This window comes from Eupeodes corollae, chromosome 1 (assembly GCF_945859685.1).
Source record: "Eupeodes corollae chromosome 1, idEupCoro1.1, whole genome shotgun sequence".
NCBI lineage: Eukaryota > Metazoa > Arthropoda > Insecta > Diptera > Syrphidae > Eupeodes > Eupeodes corollae.
Genome location: NC_079147.1, coordinates 117,604,695 through 117,623,645, shown reverse-complemented (window position 1 = coordinate 117,623,645; position 18,951 = coordinate 117,604,695). Strand labels below are relative to the sequence as shown.

At 33.2% G+C, this 18,951-nt stretch overlaps 1 protein-coding gene across 1 annotated transcript in view; it reads left to right on the top strand.

Moving 5' to 3' along the window:
• The first annotated feature begins 1,307 nt into the window (after window positions 1–1,307).
• LOC129943091 (probable cyclin-dependent serine/threonine-protein kinase DDB_G0292550) overlaps window positions 1,308–18,951 on the top strand; it is a 56,409-nt gene continuing 38,765 nt past the window's right edge. Inside the window, 1 exon segment of the mRNA XM_056052321.1 lies at window positions 1,308–1,703. Coding sequence (XP_055908296.1) covers window positions 1,308–1,703 — 396 coding nt within the window.

The following is an 18,951-nucleotide window of genomic DNA, read 5'->3' as shown; positions in this document are numbered from 1 at the left end:
TGCTGATTAAATCATACCTTCAAAGTAGATCTCAAGCAGTTGCAGTTGGTGATTGTTTTTCTGACTGCTTGCCTTTAAGCAGGGGTGTCCCACAGGGATCAATTATGGGACCACTACTCTTTGTTATGTACATTAATGAGCTTCCCTCATGTCTTGTAAACTGCTCCATTGATATGTATGCTGATGATGTCCAATTGCGGAAAAGTTGTCCTTTAGGTCTTGTAGAGAATGGAATAAGCGAACTAAATGATAATCTTAATCGAATCTTACATTGGTCAGAAATAAATGGACTCTGCTTGAACCCAAAAAAATCAAAATATTTAATAATATCCCGTAGGCCTATTGATATATCAGGCTTCTCTCAAATTGCTCTAAATGAAAATCCGATTGAAATATTCGACACGGCAACAAATCTTGGATATATATTTAATAAGCAGCTTAATTGGGACAATCACATAAAATCAATTCTGGGTAAAACATACACAGAATATAACACCAGTTAGAACTAGGATGATTCTCGCAAAAACATTACTAATTCCGATATTGCTGTTTGGATGTGAACTATCTTCGAGTTGTAGTCAAGAGCAAAAACGAAAACTCAATGTCGACTATAACTGTATTGCACGATATATCTACGGACTGAAAAGAAGAGAACAAGAGAACCACACTTTAGAAAATCTTTTCAAGTTTAGGACTTTAATTCTGCTTCATAATATCATGCAAACACATCAACCCTACGACCTTTACGATAGAATCCGTTTTCCATAGTGTACGAGATCATGTGATCTCATACCCGAACGATATACTTTCTTAATATCTGAGCGTCATTTTTTCATAAATGCCATCCGTAAATGGAATTCCTTACCCCGTTTTCTTAGATTAATAAGCTGCTCAGCCATGTTCAAACTAGGGCTTAAAGAATACCTAGGGACACTTAATTAAGATGGATGTTATATGTTATTTATTTTAATTAGTACCTATTAAATTAAATTAAATATTCTTTTGTTTATTTTTCCAAATACTATTAATTTTAAACAACTGTTTATTTTTTTAATAACATTTTAGTTAATTTTTGACTACGGTTTTTGAATTACATATGTATATCATTAAATAATTAATATTTCTCAAATTTTGCTTTGTTAAATCACAACTAAAGTAGCACACGAATTTGAATTTATATATAAAGCTTGCGCTATAAAGAAGATATTGTATCTTACTGTGTAATGCTATTCCTTTTAAATAAAGAACTAATTTCACACCAGTAATTAAAAAGAAATATATACATAGGAATGTGTGTATATAAAATAATGTGTTCCGAAACTATGCAATTGAAATCCGAAAAGATTGACGAGCCGGCGAAAGTCTCGGCAAATTTCGGTTCCATAGTACCTACTAGTGCCACGGTGATCGATGCTAGAGAAAAAAGAACAATTAAAAGGATGTACCACGAATCATATTTAAATTTTGGATTTGCTGAGATAAGTGGCAACAAACCTCAATGCGTAATTTGCCGCAAAGTGTTGTCGAACAGTGCAATGTTTGCAACAAAAATCAAACATCACTTTGCAAGGATTCATCCAGATTGCAAAAGCAATCTGACTGATTTCTTCAAAAGAAAGTATGCTAAACTTACTAAATCTCAAACCATTGTTACTTATCACTCAAAAGCAGTGAACGAAAATGTGTTGATGGCATCCTACTTGGTAAGTTTCGGAATAGCGCAAACTGGTGAAGCCCATACCATTACTGAAAACTTAATAAAGTCATGTGTTAAAGACATTGTTGATTGTTGAATGTTTGTTGGGCTAAAAGGCCAAACAATTTGTTGACACCGTTCCTTTGTCAAATAACACAATATCAAGATGAATCGGAGACTTAGCGGAGAATTTGAAAGCTACTTTACTTTTACTAGTAAATCACAAAATTTGCGCTGCAAATGGATGAATCATGGTTGGCTATTTTAATAGTATTTGTGCGCTACCAATATCTACAATCCTTTCAAGAAGATCTGTTCTTCTGCAATTTGATTGAAAATGGTTTTTTCATTGCAAATGACATACGATGGGTTAACTGCGTTAACGGACGGTGCCAAGGCCATGACTGGAATAACGTCCGGTGCCGTCGCAAGAATGAAGCAAATTGTTAAAAGATGCACTAGTAGCCATTGCGTTATACACCGTCATTCCTTCGCAATAAATAAAATGCCGGTCTCCCTTAAAGACACGTTAGACGATAGAGTGAAAATAATTAATATTATTAAATCACTGCCAAAGGATTAAAAATAAATAAATTAGTTGGCGCAACAGTCCTTGAAGAACCAGGGCCTAGTGACTAACAACTCTCAACCATTCCTGGGTGCGAGTGATGTTGTCAGAGATGGAAGGGACCTACAGTTTATATGCCGAATCCGAACGGCTAATTTGAGAAAGCACTTTTCATGACAAGAATTACTCTTGGAGGATTTGTCAATTAATCGCAAGAGGCAGTACCCGTGAAAAAAGTTAGGTGGCACAGGCAGGGATTGAACCCAAGACCCCTTGCACGACAGCCCAACAGTATTGTGTGACGACATAGGTAGTCTACTTCATACAGAAGTAAGATAGCTTTTTCGCGAAAAAACACGAACGCGGCTTTTAGAAATGAGAGCCGAAGTTAGAACCTTCTTCATTGAAGACAACTTTGTTTTGGGGGACATGTTGTGTAATGAGCGTTAGTTATTGAAACTGGCGTATCCGTCGGATATATTTAAAAAAATAAATGATTTGAGCGTATCACTGCGTGGGACTGCGTGATACATTTTACTGGGAAAAATGGCATATGCGCAACGAAGTGCTCTGTGTGAAATATCTTACGCAAAAAGTGCTCCGCGACTAATAAAGATTGGGAACCGCTGGGTTAAGGTATCCGTATGTACATAGGTTTACGAGTTTACGTAGATACACTCTAAATTTTATGCGACCGGTCCGTCTGGTAGAGAGATAAAATTTTGAATTATCATCAAAATAAAAACTATACAATTGAGCTTAAAACGTATATCGTGTATCGTAAATATAGTATGTTAGTCTTTGTAATTAATATTAAGTAAATTACTAACATACATAGCATACAATTTACTTCTAAGTTGTTGAAAAAAAAAAACATGCACAGTGGAATAGTCGCCAAAAATTAATTTGTATATATTTAATGTTTATTTGTTAATAAAAAAATATCGAATATTTTTGCTTACATTTTGTTATTACTATTCGTATTATCAAAAAATTATAAATTATTTATTATTATTTAATGATTATGTAAAATTTTGTTTACTTCTTAACGTTTTTATTTAAGTTTGTTGAAGGTAAATTTGTAATTTATTAAAACTCTAATTCCTTTGATGAAATAATGATTTTATTTGAACTTTAAACATAAAAGCTTTATATCAAACATCATTAGATTTAAATTAATCTTAAAAACGAAAGAATTAAACCACTGTTTTGAAAAACGTACCTACCTTAGATCACAACAATTTTACCATATTTTTCAGTTCAAAAGTTTAAATGCTAAAGAAACATTTGAAAATTTAACATGAATTAGTAAATATTTTAAAAATTCAGGAAAATAAATTCGTTGACAAATTCAATTAATTTAAATTTCGTTAACAAAATTTAAATATAAAAAAAATTCGAACACAAGTGCTCTTGTTTTCTGGTAACACATCGTGGGAAATTAAAATTTTTTAAAAATATATTTTAATGTTTATGTAATTTATTAAATTTGAGCTTCACGTCAACACTTTAACTACATTTTTTTTCAATCATATATATCTTAAAAGTGACGAAATAAAAGTTGTTAAAAAAGGTTGAAAATTATTTAACGCATCACAAACATTAACAAGATATTCCTTATTGCATGCTTAATTTTTTTATATTTTATATTTAAATGTTTTTTCACGAGCTATTGTTTTTACTTCTACAATAAATTTTCATATCCTTTGTCATCTGTAGAAAAAATTGTCTTACAACGAGTCTACATATTGTATTACTTCCGGTGTTAACAGCATAGAAAATTGGCAGTAGTTGTCACCTAATTAAATGATTTTGGAAGAGTTTTAACAGTTCGGCTAATACAGAAGATCTACCAATCGGTCCAATTGTCAGAAATTTCGTGGAATAGATTTAAGATCATATTCAGTATTAGATATACAATTCGAATAAAGAATATGAAAGTAGTTAATAATTTCATCTCAGTCTAGTATATTCAAATTGAGCTTCATTACTCCAGGATCGATTCAGCTTCGCCCAAGCTTTGTTTTTTTATTTTTAAGAGTTTTAATATAGTGATCAAACTACGAAGGAGTGTTATTTAAATGACGTATTTTACGAAACAGAATGGTTTATGAAAAACAAACAAAATTTATAAAAACTAAAGACCAACTCATCAATACTGACGTTAAAAAATAAGCTATTCCAATTAACATTATACAAGAAACGGTCGGATCTTTGAAAAATTACACAATAGTTGAATTCATGTATATTTTTACAATGATAAATTATATTAATAATATTTATTAGATAATGCAGGATGGTGTCTATCTCCTTAAATAACTTTGTTTAAGTGAGTAATGCAGTTAAAGCAGAATTATTGAATTCAGAAAAATAAACAAGGTCCAAATGAAGTCATTACATCAAAAAAAAGGACTTCGTTGCCCTAGCGAGAGAACTTCTATCGAGTGACATTGACATAGCCCCACCAATCTGACAAATACAGAAATCGACAAACATTTACAACAGATGGACGAAACAATAAAACAAAAAATAGAACGGACGGAAACGGAAAAACTTATACAAACGACTTACAGACCCACGTGACTTGGAGGTTAGGACACCGAAGTCGTCAATACAAAATGGTTATTAATTTACAAGTCCTGGGACCTCAAGATCCGGTCAGTTAATTCCAGTAACCCTAGTATGTTTCCTAAAATAAACAAGATATTCAGGAAAAAGAACGATAATGACCTTCCGTTTCTAAAACTCCAAAGACCTGAAGAGAGCAGGGACGTACTCAGGACAGCGCAAATAGATCCAGAAGAAGCCATCTTTGAAGATGACTTTTACATAATTGAAGATCCAAAGGAAAAAGTGGAGGCGTTGGGAGAAAACCGCGGTTTCATACAGTTCAATGACGATTCCAAGTCCCTTGTTAGTGACGAAGGTTGAGCTTCAGCTCCACTTCAATTCAATAAAAAACAAAAAGTCAGCAGGTGTCGATGGTATATCCAACGTTGTACTAAGACATTTACCGCTGGAGGCAATTGACAATTATACCACACTCTTCAATAATGCAATCAATAATGCAATAAATAGTGCATTGGAACACCGCTGTGGTTCATTCTCTCCCGAAAAATAAAAAGGACAGCTCCAGCCCGGCAAATCTTCGGTCGATAAGTCTTCTTAGGAAAGTTTTTGAGAAGATCATCAATATAGGACTCCGACTAAGTGGGCTGCGGACAACAAAACAATTCCTGATAAACAGCTCGGGTTCAAGGTGGTTCATGACACAATTAATGCTGTGTCTAAACTCGTTTCTGATATCCAATGGAATAAATCAAAATAACAATGCACAGGTGCTGTTCTGGTTGATTTGAAAAAGCCCGTTCACACCGTATGGTTAGAGGGTCTTTACCTAAAACTGAGCAGGCTTGGCAAAAGCAAACCATTGTTGTATATACTTTATGATATGCTTAACGGTAGAAAGTTTGTTGTCAAAAGCGACAATGTAACTTCTACCACAACATTCTAAATTATAAATGGTCTTCAACAGGCAGTTAAACCAGCGATCTGATAGGTAGTCTTACAAAGGCAATTGCGTACAGAACGATCCGAAAGGTTGAGGTTATTAGAATTCTCTTGCAGCGTGATTTCAACAAGATTCAGCGATATTGTGACGACTGGAAACTGAAAATAAATGTCCAGAAGTCAGGGATAATTCTGTTACGGACTCCGCTGGCTAGGGATACGTGCAAGAATTGGAGCAAGATGGTCATCGTTGATCTTCACGGGAAGCAATTAGCGAGCAAAAGTGTAGTGAAGTACCTCGGTATCCGCTTAGATCAGTATTTATATTTCGACAGACATATAAGTGCTTGTCTGACTAGGGCCAGAGGAGCCTTCGCTTTGACGAAACGGCTGTTTGTATTTGTAAAAGCTATGTCTTCGACCAATAATTTAATTTTCGCTCAATCTGAACGACGAGTATTTTGAGAGTGCACGCTTGAGCGGCTTCATTCCACTAGAGGGTTTCCTCGTTTTAGATAGCTGTGGTCTGATATAGGATAGATTGGCAGCTCCGCTAATCTACCACGTCAGACGACAAACCGTGGATAGGCGACTCCTGTGCATTCGGGACGTCATGGCTCAAGGCGGAGCAGATCTCCTTCGGTTCGGTAAGGCTGTTTCCGAAAGGGACCGAACTGATAGGGTGAAGCAGTTTTGGCACTTGATATTGGGTAGTCGGAATGGAACTAGAGCCGTGTGTACAACAAACTACTTTCATAATTTGCAAATACGATACGATTAGACAACGATTATAAAGGCGAATTGAAATACGAATTTCATAATTGAGGAGATTGTTTCTGTTCGAGAAAGAATCACCATGTCGCCATCAACTCGCAGGCAGCCACTGGAACAGAATCGCCAGGCGTTGCTTCATCAGGTGGGGTTTTACACTTCAGAATTTCAGAAAGTAGTAAGCTTATAGCAAGCGTCAAACTACGATCAGAGGCTCATCATAAGTGCATGTGTTAGTTGTTAGTAAAAAATAATACAAATATAGCCTAACACACGCACAAAATACAAAACAAAATTAGCATTTAACTATTACAGAGCAAAAAATTACGATAGTGGAGCATTGGTTCTAAACAATGATTTTAATCCCACCTTATTTAAATTTAAATCTATCGATGAACAGTTTAAGTTATATAAAATGCTCATTCGACTTAAGGCTTCATTCTTGCCACAGTTAGTTCTATGGAAGTCAATATGTATAAAATCAAACGTGCGCAGGTGATGAGTTCCGCCCCGGTAATTCAAATTTACACAAGATAGCAAATAAGGTGCATCAATTTCACCATTAATGAGTTGATGAAAAAATACTAAGTCATTATTAACACGCCTTTGATGGAGAGATTGCATTTGAAGAAGTAGAATACGATGTTCATAGGGAGGCAGATCATAGGGATCTTCCCAAGGAAGACCTTTTAGAGCAAAGCGAATGAAATTATGTTGAATTGATTCAATACGTTTTCTATGAATTTCGTAATAGGGAGTCCATACCTGCGAAGCATATTCAAGATGAGGACGAACATGGCAATTATACAAAGAAAGGGTAACATAGGGATCATTGAACTCCTTTGCCCAGCGTTTTATAAAACCAAGCATAGAACTTGCCTTATTAACAATAACATTAATGTGATGTGTAAACTCTAAGTTGGAACAGAAATGTACACCTAAATCTTTAAATGTCGAGACACGACAGAGTTTTTGCTGTGATATACAGTAGTCAAATACGTTACTGATTAGTTTTTTAGTGAAAGTTATAGTCTGGCATTTTAAAGGGTTGAGTAAAAGGCTATTTTTCCCACACCAAAATGTGAAACTATCAATGTCGGCTTGTAAAAGAATACGATCATGGTTTGACTTTATTATTTTGAAAATCTTCATATCGTCAGCAAAAATAAGAAGTTCACTTGAGCGTAGACATGACGATACATCGTTAATAGACAGGATGAACAGAAAAGGGCCAAGATGGCTTCCCTGGGGAACACCAGATTGAGCAACAAAAGGTTCAGAATGACAATTTCTAAATTTTACCTCGTAGAATCTGTTTTCAAGGTATGACTTAATCCAAGCTAAGAAAAATGGTGGAAAACCAAGAGCCTTAAGTTTAAATAAAATAATTTTGTGGCTTAGTTGGTCAAAAGCTTTAGAAAAGTCAGTGTATACACAGTCAACTTCATAACCTTGTTCTAAAGCGTTTGAACATATGTTTGAGAATGTGAGGAGATTAGTAACGGTTGATCTTTTTTTCACAAAACCATGTTGCTGTTCGCAAATGATATTTTTACTAAAATATGCTACGCTTTCACAAACAACTTGTTCAAATACTTTAGGAATGCAAGAAAGCTTTGCAATGGGCCTGTAGTTGCTTATATCCGACTTGTTACCTTTCTTGAAAATTGGTGCAAGAAATGACTTCTTCCATATACTGGGAAATTTGCCTGTTTTTAGGGAAAGTTTGAATAAAAACGTAAGGGGTTCAACTAAAACATTACTACACTTTTTAAGTACTATCGGGGGAATACCATCAGGACCGGCTGAGCAGTCATCATTCAACGTAGATAACAGATCAAGGACCGTACTCTGTAGCACAGGTATGTGGCTACAGCTAGTTTGCGAAAAAGTGTGATTATTATGAAAATATACTTCATCAACTTCTTGAGGGCTATTAACAAATGACTCACGGAAATTCGTCGCGAAAGCGTTACAGATATCAAAAGTTTTATCTAACGAAAGGTTCTTGTAATTAAAGATAACTGGAAAGCCATCTGATTTTTTCTTTGAGTTTACAAAATTCCAAAATTTTTTAGGATTCTCTTTCAAAGAGGTGCCCATATCAGTAACATAACAAGCATATAAATAATTAGAAAGAGATTTAAATTGGTTAAAGAGTTCAACATAAAAAGAGAAGTTGACTGGAGACAGAGTTTTGAGATACGTTTTCCATGCCTTATTTCTTTTGTAAACGCAATTCTTTAGTGTACCAAGGATGGCTAAAGTTTGTATTTCTTGATTTCTTTATCGGTACATTTTTTTCAAAACAACAATTAAGGATCCTATAAAAAGTTGAAACTGATTCGTCAATGTTAGATAATGCTAGTGTATCAGCAATTCCAGAAATGGTTAAATCTTCAGACAACTGCTGGAAATTGGCTCTTCTGAAATCAAAATTATATAAGCAATCAAAAGAATTACTGTGATTAGTAAGGTGATTACTTAAGTCGAAAAAAATGTCCAAAGGGGGGTGATATTTGTCAATATTAGTAATTCCTGATCTAGACTCTAGAACAAGAGTACTAATAGCGTCAGAAGAAAAGACTAAATCGAGAATTCGATTTTTTGAGTTTTTAATACAGCTTGTTTGCTGTAAGTCAGTAAGAAGGACTTTATCGAGAAGAGATAGTTCCAATTGTGAAGAAGAAGGAGAGGCTTCAAGGCAGGATTCGTCTTCGGATGGAATCCAGTCAATGTGTGGTAAATTAAAATCACCTAAAAGTAAGATATTGGTGTCAGAGCTGGACAAATTTATAAGATAGTCTAATGCCAAGGAGAGATCGTTATAAACAGACTCCAAACTTTTTGGAGGAATGTAAACGTTTAAAATGAAAAAAGTCTTAGTCTGTACCATTAACTTTACACATACCAGTTCAATTGATAATACAAATGGAAAAGATACAGAAGAAGAGAAATATGTATTTTTTACCGCTATGAGAACACCTCCACCTAAATCCTTTGCATTACCAACATGACGATCTTTTCTGTAAACTTCGAACTCTTGACTAAAAAGTTCTGTGTCGGAAAAGCTTGAATTAAGCCACGTTTCTGTCAAAACGAATACGTCGTGTGGAAATGATTGGGAGTTAAGAAAAATGTCAGTAGTCTTGCTACGAAGTCCCCTTACGTTTTGGTAGAAGAGCGTAAGCCTGTTAAGTTTTTTGATTTGTTTTTCAAAGAAACACCCTGTTTTTGAATTTGAGTAAATTCTTTGACTAAAGTCTCTTCGGGCCATATATTTGGGTTGCAAATAGAATCAAAGTAAGTGGGATTCGTTATTAATTTAAAAGAGGAAACAAAGCTTTTTGGTTTACTGATCTTAGTACACCTGATAGATGAGCTGGAAGGTATGCTCTTGGTTGATACTAAGTGGGAAGTTATATCTTCTGGCGTAGTAACTGGGTCCAGACGAGATATAAAAATTATTTTTGGTTTGGAGACAGCTTTGATAGGGATGACGTTGTTTATTACAGTTCCTGTAACGGTGTCACTATTGGAAGCTAAATCTGAGGCAACAATTTGAGGTGTATTGGGAGTTCCGGTGGGATCTGTAGGTATTGGAGTGATGTTGACATTTGTTCTTTTTGATGGTGGGGTAGAATTTCTAGCAGGTTCAGAGTTTTCTCGGCTTCTTTTCTTAGACTTTTTCTTTTGTTTCACAGGTACACTTTCTGCGTTATTAACACCAGAACCTGATTGGGCGAGAATATCTTCACATGTAGAAGAGAAAGTAGTGGGAATAGGCTGTGCCAAATCATTAGTCGAAGTAGAACTATCGACCATGATATTGGTTACAGAGTATGCATTTAATTTGCAAACTGCAGTGTTGAAAGACTTCAGTAGCTCTTCAAAATCTTTAGAAAGTTTTAAAATGTCAGCCTTAAAAGAAGACATTTTAAAAGCTAGTTGAGATACAGAGAGCTTACGGCAGTCGTGACAGTACCAGTAAGCAAATTTAGAATTAGCTATTTTTTCAATGAAAGCGTTGGTTGAACCAACGCATTTTGCATGGTAAAGATTACCACAGGGTCCGAAACAGGCAAATAGAGGATTATTATTAGCACCCTCTTGGCAGTTTTTATTGTAGCAATCCATATTTCCTAAGGAGTGTTAAAATAAATAATAATAAAAAACAAAAAAAAAATAGATACAATGGTATTTAAATTAAAAATAATAAATAAAAAAAAAAAAAAAAAAATACCACGGGAAGCGGGACTCGTACCTTCGTGCTTCAAACAGAAGTCTAAATTAAACCAAGCTTTTACTTACTGGCCTACGCAAGGACATTAAAATCGGGTGACAAAAATATAATAATATTAAACTAATAAGGTGGAATCAATCTAGTCAAACAAAGAAAGTAGGGGAAAATCAAATATAAAATAATTGAAAACAAAAAGCACTCACACATGGACAAGGGAACACTTTGGAAAAAACAAAAATACTGAACACCTTACCGGGGAGAACTTTAGTTTAAAACAAAATAACACAAAATTCAAGAAAATTGAAATTGATTAAAATGCTAATATAACACAATATTTGATAAAATTAATGAATAAAACAAAATTAAGTTCACTTATTCAGTGAAATTTAAAACCACTATAAATATCTAAACACGATTTATATAAGAAAAAAAAAGGAAAATATAGAGCCTATAAAAACACGACTAATAATAAGAACCAGTGCAACCACTTTGATCACTTCAGTATCTTATCACATGTCGATGGAATTTTTTGGCGAAAGATGAACATCAATAACTATCAATTTAACGCATCGTTTAAATGGAAAAGTTCAATTTCTGTATTCCAGCAACTAAAAATTGAAACGAATTATCAATAAAGCTTTCTGATTAGTTTATAAACACATCGGGAGTAAGATAGGTGAGAACATTGGGTACATTTTGTTCGTACTTCATAGATGATCTTGTTTAACTTCCAGGTAGTGTTAATTTTCCAGAAGTTAGTATTAAGGCATTGATGTTTGCTGATGATATAGTCATTACAATGTAATGTTATAGCAATGGTAGATGAGAAAAATTGAAAGAGAGAATCATACATTTCATTGGGACGTGTCCCATGTCTCCAAGTTGCGTAACGATAAAGATCCTGAATAATGAGTAAAGACTTCGGATGTGTTAAACCAACTGGTCATATGTTTTATTGGCTTTTTTAAAGTATTGTTTCTTTTATTTTTGTAATCAAAACTTAACGTGGCAGCTAATTCCAGTAATTTAATTTATTTAAGTTGTCAATCTGGCAGGCGGCAAATGCCATGCTATTATGTTTTTTGTGATATTAATATAATAAAATATGTAATAATAAATATAATAAATAAATAGTCGTGCTTTGAGAGGAATAAGACATAGTCACCAAGGTAACAGATGACCGTGTACCAACTAATGTATGTAAACATAATTTGCATGGGAAAATAAAGTCAGTGTGACGTTTCGGTGTGTAAGAGTTGGAGTTAAATAGAAGTAATCAACGTGCAACCCTCACCGCTGATTGCTGTTCGTTTCCCGACACATCATTTGAAGTTTCATTTTTAATTTAATAGTTCGTGTTTGGTGCATAGCATATGTTGATATTCGTGCCTTTTGCACGATCTAAATTCCATCAAAAAGGGCAATCACTAAACACGATTCTTGTGAGTCGGTAGTCTTAATTAGCACGTTGTCGACTAGAACGATATTTTGAATGAAAACGTGTTTTTCATGGCTTACAAACCTGAGCTGCAAAGCGGACACTAGCTTATCGAAATCAGAAAAGTCAGTGTGATGCAAATTAGAAAGTCCTGCTACGCTTTCAGCACGGTGTAGTGAAGCAAGCAAGCGGATTTTGGGCTTCCCAATAAAGGGATGGCTAGATAAACAAAGATCTACAATTAAAAAAACGAGGGTCTTCGACAAGCAGTTTTGATAGATATCAGCTGGTACATCAGTGGACAGTTAGAGTATGATTTGGTGAGTTCGTATATATATTATACAATTTAATATTTCTTATATCAAATAAGTAAATAAGTTCAACTTAAACTTGGTTATACTCATGGTCTGTAAGTTTTGAATAAATAGCTACCTTACCTTTTCTCTTTATAAACCTTTCTTATTTTTATGTCCTGAGGTTATATGTATAAGCGTCTCGATCGCATTTATTTCACCTGTTTCGATATTTTTGTAAATTCGACTTATTTGGTTTGAATTGCTTTTTTCTTTTCCCTTAATATAGGGTAAATTCATAAACGTCGAATTTTTTGGTAGTGATTAAGGCAACACAGCTTTTTTGCGATGCCGATCGTTGCTCAGCTGATTACGATGCGATGATGATTGTCAAAGAGTTTAACGTTTATAAACAACTTTTGCTTTATGATAGATATGATACTAATAAAAACTCTTATTGTAATTACAACTTGGAGCCACACATTTTATCTCCTCTAGAACTTTTCTCCACAAAACTGACTTTGATTTTCTGCCTTCAATAAATTCACCTTCGTATTTTAATCTGGTTTCTATTAATAGTTTAATTTGTGTGCTGGTAAAATATATCCTTAAATTCATCAAATCAATTACTTAAGTTTTCATTGTCATTGACCCCCAAATCGCCTCTGCATCAAAAACTTATCAAGAAAGTTCTTGATGTTTATATTGATTATATTTGCGCATCAGTTTATCGAACTTTGCAATGATGAACCATTGACATTTTAAGTTATACCAATTATTCGCGTTTATGAACGTGCATTTTTTAATTTTGTTTTATTGAACATAATATATACAATTTGGATCTTAAATAATATGATACTTATGATTAATTTACATTTGGTGGCACATAAGGGGCCTAACGTTATACAGTGGCTTAAGTTTAAAAAAATTATATAAATATGAATTACATGTCAAAAACATATTTAAAGTCAGCTGATTCATCATTCTCAGGGTGTAAATCATCACTGCAGTGATACGTTTGTGAATTTACATATACATATATAATGTTAAGGTGCGTGTCGATCTGAGAGTACTTTTGCTAGTTAAATCTCGAGATTAACTCTAGGGAGACTATCCATTTGAGAACCAAATTTTAGAAGTTTTGCTATAGCGAGTTCCCTGCTAGATGATTAAGAGTTTTCTTGCTGAGAATACTCTCATAATCGTGTCCACTTGATATATTTCTTCTGCTGGCATATTATCAGTTGGTCATGTATTCTATCCACACTGATAACTTCCCATCCCGTCTGTAAAAAAACTGTCAAATAGATTTTTCTCACAATTTTACCGAATGTTGAAAACAATATTTCTTATAAGATAAAATAAGTTGGAAGCCATAATCTCAAGCTTTTGAAAAGTTATTTGAGTCAAAATTCAATTTGTAATAACTTGGAATAATGTTTTTTTAGTTATTTATTTAAAAAAAACTGTCAATTCGATTTTCTCAAATTTGTTACAAAAATAAATTAAAAAAGTTTTTCTTCGTTGCACAAAATTATTTTGGAGATAAAATCATTTTTTATTCGTACAATTTTCGAGGTGACAAATTTTTCTTCCGTTTTTTTTATTTATAAAATAAGCCGTTAATTAGATTTTTTTCATAAAATAAACTTGTTTGGTATCACGTTACAATATATAATATACAATTTTATTCAAGTCTCTAACGTTTTTGGTTCATGGGATATTTTGGGTTAACCAACATTTTCCCCTTTTTTCAAACTGCTATGGTAAAAAAAAACCACCCACTTAATTTTCTTGGGATCCCTTTCCGAATCTTTCTGCATTATTATCTGTATAACAAAATGTATTTGAAGTCGATATCTATACTAGTTCTTGAGGTATGGACGACGAAAAAAACGTCGGACGTACGAATGTACGTAAAGATGCACGCACAGGCATCGTTCTTAAAATCTTTTATTTCGACTCTAGGGATCTTGAAACGTCGAGAACAGTCAAAATTTTCAATTTGACAAATCGGACCCATTATTATAACATCCTATGGGAAGTTAAAAATGTATATTCAAACCAAATTTAGGTATAAGAAAAAAAAGACATAGTTTCCACTAGTTTGCCATGTTTACTCTCGACAGCTTCTCGCAAAATACGAACTGTGTTCGTATTCCGCGATCTTATTTGGGATAGTGGTAAACACATGTGTCCACTTGCGAGTGACTTTCAAAAAGATCTAATGTCGAGAGTAATTAGTTAACTTTCCGCGAGCTACTCTCCAGACTATGTCCACTTGCAAGGCCTCCGGACAAAAGTTTGAACTCAGGTTGGAGGATTTAAATCTTCGAATAAAAATGAAAACAAAAAAAACTCACCCTTAACAACATGTTTGAACTTCGAACGAACTGCGGTTGAATCTTGAATGGTATTCAAAAGAAAGGTATATCGATATGTTGACACAGCCATTTTTTGTTTTCTTTCTGTTTCTTTGGACTTAATTCTTTTTCTTTTTGTGTGATTAAGAAGCAGTGCAAAAAAAAACAGTGTGTAGGATTTTCATTATTTCGTCTTGGGAATGTAAAGGTAGGGAGGAAAATGTTTTTTTAAAATGTATTCGTGTTGGAAAGGGATATGATGTGATTGTTTGGTTTTGGATCGTGGTGCGCGAAGGGAGTTAAGTTATTATAATTGTTGATATTTTTTTTTTGTCATTTCTATTTGTTGCTTTGTTATTAGGTATGTAGGCCAAAATTTTGATTTTGTTTCTCAATAATGTGCATTATTTTACCGTCGTATAATTGTCCTTATATTTCTAAGGTACTTATTTTATTGAAATATAGATTCAATCATTTCTAATTATTTGTTGGTCATTTTATTGGAATGGGGCAGTTATACTCAACTTTATGTAGAAAAATTATGATTTCAGAGTCGGGATATTATTGTGGTAGGTAAAGGATAAAAGAGAAAAGTGATTATTTCATTTTCGGATTCATACATGTAACTCACATAATATGCAAGCGCACTTTTACCGCGAAGACTTAAAAATCTGCCAATATCCAAACAAAGGGATTAAATGATTTTTTTAAAACTCCTACCTCTAAACACCACATAATCCCAAATTTTCTTATAACTACATATTTTATATAATATACAGTCGTGGTCATACAATAAGGCCACAAAACGAATGTACACTATTCTCTTCAATAAAGCTTTCCTGTATCACTATGTGTCTTTTTTTTTAACAGTTAACAACTAACATTATCTCAATATGAAAACCGTATGTCACCTAAGGTTCAAAGATGTTTTGCTTTTAAGCAAAGCGCAACAAATAGCTAAGTCGCAGTGCAGGTGGTCACATATGTAATTGAGCCATTACATTTGAAACAGGTAGAGTAAGTGCTGCAAATGTGGCCTAGGTGGCTAATATGGCCTATAACGGTATTTCTCAAACCGGAAGCCAGAGCGAAAAAAAATGTTACATTACGAACACGTTTAGACCGTTTTAACCACAGTCTTTCATTCTTAATGTGGCGCGACGGCTATGAAAGATATACGGGGCACTTTGTTTTATATTTTACTTTGGTTGTAATTTTTTGGTAATTTTTCTAAAGGGTTTTAACATTGAATTTTGAGTTAGATTGGTAACTTCTTTTTTAAATTAAATTGTTTTTAGTATTTTCTTAACATATGTGATATCATGATTTAATAAAAATATATAAATTTAATATGTATAGCCCACCCTGGGCCATACTTAACACCAGGTGGGCCATATTTGCCGCAATTTTTTTAATATGGTTTATGAATTTCCTCTAAGTTTTTGTTTTTAACTTTTTGTTATGTTTCTTTTTTAGTTAAGTTTTTTAGCAGCTGAATTAAAAATGTTTTATTAGAACTTAAAAAAATAACTAATTAGACTTAAATGTATGGTTTTATTTAAAAAAAATTTAAGGGTGGGCCATATTTGCCGCACTCACTCTACTTTAATATTATTCCATGTAGATATTTTATCATAATGTAGATATTAAATCTCTTTTGTTATTAAGGAAATGTATTATTAAAAATTAAAATATTTAATTGATAATAGTTATGGGAAAAAACAAAACCTCTACTCCATGTGAAAGATAAATTATTGTCAAAGTTAAAAAAGCAAAAAAATATTATGAAGCAAGCAAATTACTAGGTTTTGGTAGAGTTAAATTTATAAACGCAGTTCAATATTTAAAAACACACCAAACCTTTGAGAACCTACCTCGAAAAAAGCCACGAAAAACGACTCCGACTGAGGACAGCACATTAGTTAGGCTTTCTAAAGTGGATCCATTTAAAACATCCGTACAATTAAGAGCCTAAATGGAGGAGAACTATGATGTACCATTATCAGCAAGAACCATACGAGGGCGACTTCAAGAAAAAACAAATTGAATGGACGAATCGCTAGACGTATAAGCCCAACCTGTCAAAAAAAATATTGCTTGAAGAATGAGGTTTGCTAAAGAACACTTTTATAAAAGTCCAAATTTTTGGAATTTGGTCGTGTGGAGCGACGAATCCAAGTTCAACGTTTTTGGCATTGAAAAAAAAAACTGTAAAACATGGAGGGTTTTCCGTGATTGTTTGGGAATGTTTTACATCATAAGGAGTTGGTCCATTGGTGCATATTCATGGAAATATGACAGGAGAAATGTACAATTACATTTTGGACAGTCATTTAAATAGGTATTATGCTGCCAATTTACCGTTAGCCTGGATATTTCAACACGACAACAACCCGAAGCATTGCTCTTGGGTCGTTAAATCCTGATTTGAATCAAATTCAATCTAAGTCCTGGAAAGGCCTGATGCTCAAAGCCAGGGTCTGAATCTGAACCCTATAGAAAATTAATGGGGTATCATAAAATAAGCAGTTGCGGCTAGAAAATCTTCGAATAAGGGTTCTCTTTGGAACATTGTTAAAGAAGATTGGTCAAAAATAACTCCTGCCCATTTCAATTACAATCCAAAAAAGATGCGCAGAAGTAATAAAACAGAAAAGATATTCAACTAAATACTAATGGGTTAATGACGTGTCCACTTCCAAAATAGATTAAAACAACATATCATTACTTTAATAAGTTTTTCAAAGATATTCTGAACTTCTTAGTTAATAAATGTATATTTTGCATACATAAATAAATTTATCATTGTGTTAAGTTTCTTCATTTTTAACGAAATCTTTTGCTATGCATATATTTATGGCTTAATTGTATGACCACAACTGTACATTATGTAGGTACATATGTAAAAACAGTTGCCTCTGAAATCGATGCTAGTTTTTTGTCTTGTTGAAACTTATACTCGTTTCTATTCTACCTCCCAACAACCCTATATATATATGAATACATCAACCATACAAACCCAATGTCTCTTATCCTTGCTCACTTTAGTTTTCAACCACCAAACACACAAAAACAATGCGTACAATAAATTTACTATTCCTACATCGCCACAACGACCAAAGCCCACGATGGCCGATCTTAATTCAAATTGTTTGTTGACTTTGTCCGCGGCTAATAGTTATTAAGATAGGTAAGTATTTTAACACTTAAAATAAATAGGTATGAATTCAAATATAAAAAAATCTGCATCATCAATCCATTTATTAGCTTCCTCCGGATTAGTATTCATACAATTTGACGTGTCCCAACATATGTACATATGGTTATGTATGTATATCCAAAATCAGCCAGTCCACCACTAGATAGATAGATATTTTATTTTATTTGCAAAGAGAAATTTACAGTTTACAATATTTTTGTAAGTCATTGCACAGCACAGAGATATGATATCAAATTGTATCTTACTACTGAAAAATAATAAATTGTTTTTGAATAAATACAAAAGTATAAAGATAATAAATAATACATAAATAAAAATATGAATGAGTAACACAAAAAAAAACATTTGATAATTTATTGAATTAGGTTTCTATTATGAGAGTTTTCACTTACAACCTATTTTCTAGACAATTTTTTATTGAGAATTTCAATTTTCTTGTCTATTTTTAACACGTTTGTTGTCTCTGTGTGCAAGGATTGGGTTTAGGAATGCCAGGGGAGCTTGAGCATAATTTTGAAAATTTTGTTTTGAACGATTTGCACTTTTTTAATATGCATTATATTTATATAGCACAATGACCCCATACGTGCGATCTATATTATAGTAATGCTTAAAAAAACGACTTTAAAAATTATAAGTTTGTTGTGCTTACTAAGTAGTGACCTTCGGTTAATAAGCGGATACATTTTGATACCGACGTTTATTTTATTTGCTGTCGTTTGTGTTTGTGCCTTGAAGGTCAACTTCTTATTTAAGTAAACACCTAAATATTTGACAGAGCTAACATACGGTATATCACAGTTACTTAAGTTGATATTACGTCTGGTTAAAAAACAATCCTTTCTTTTT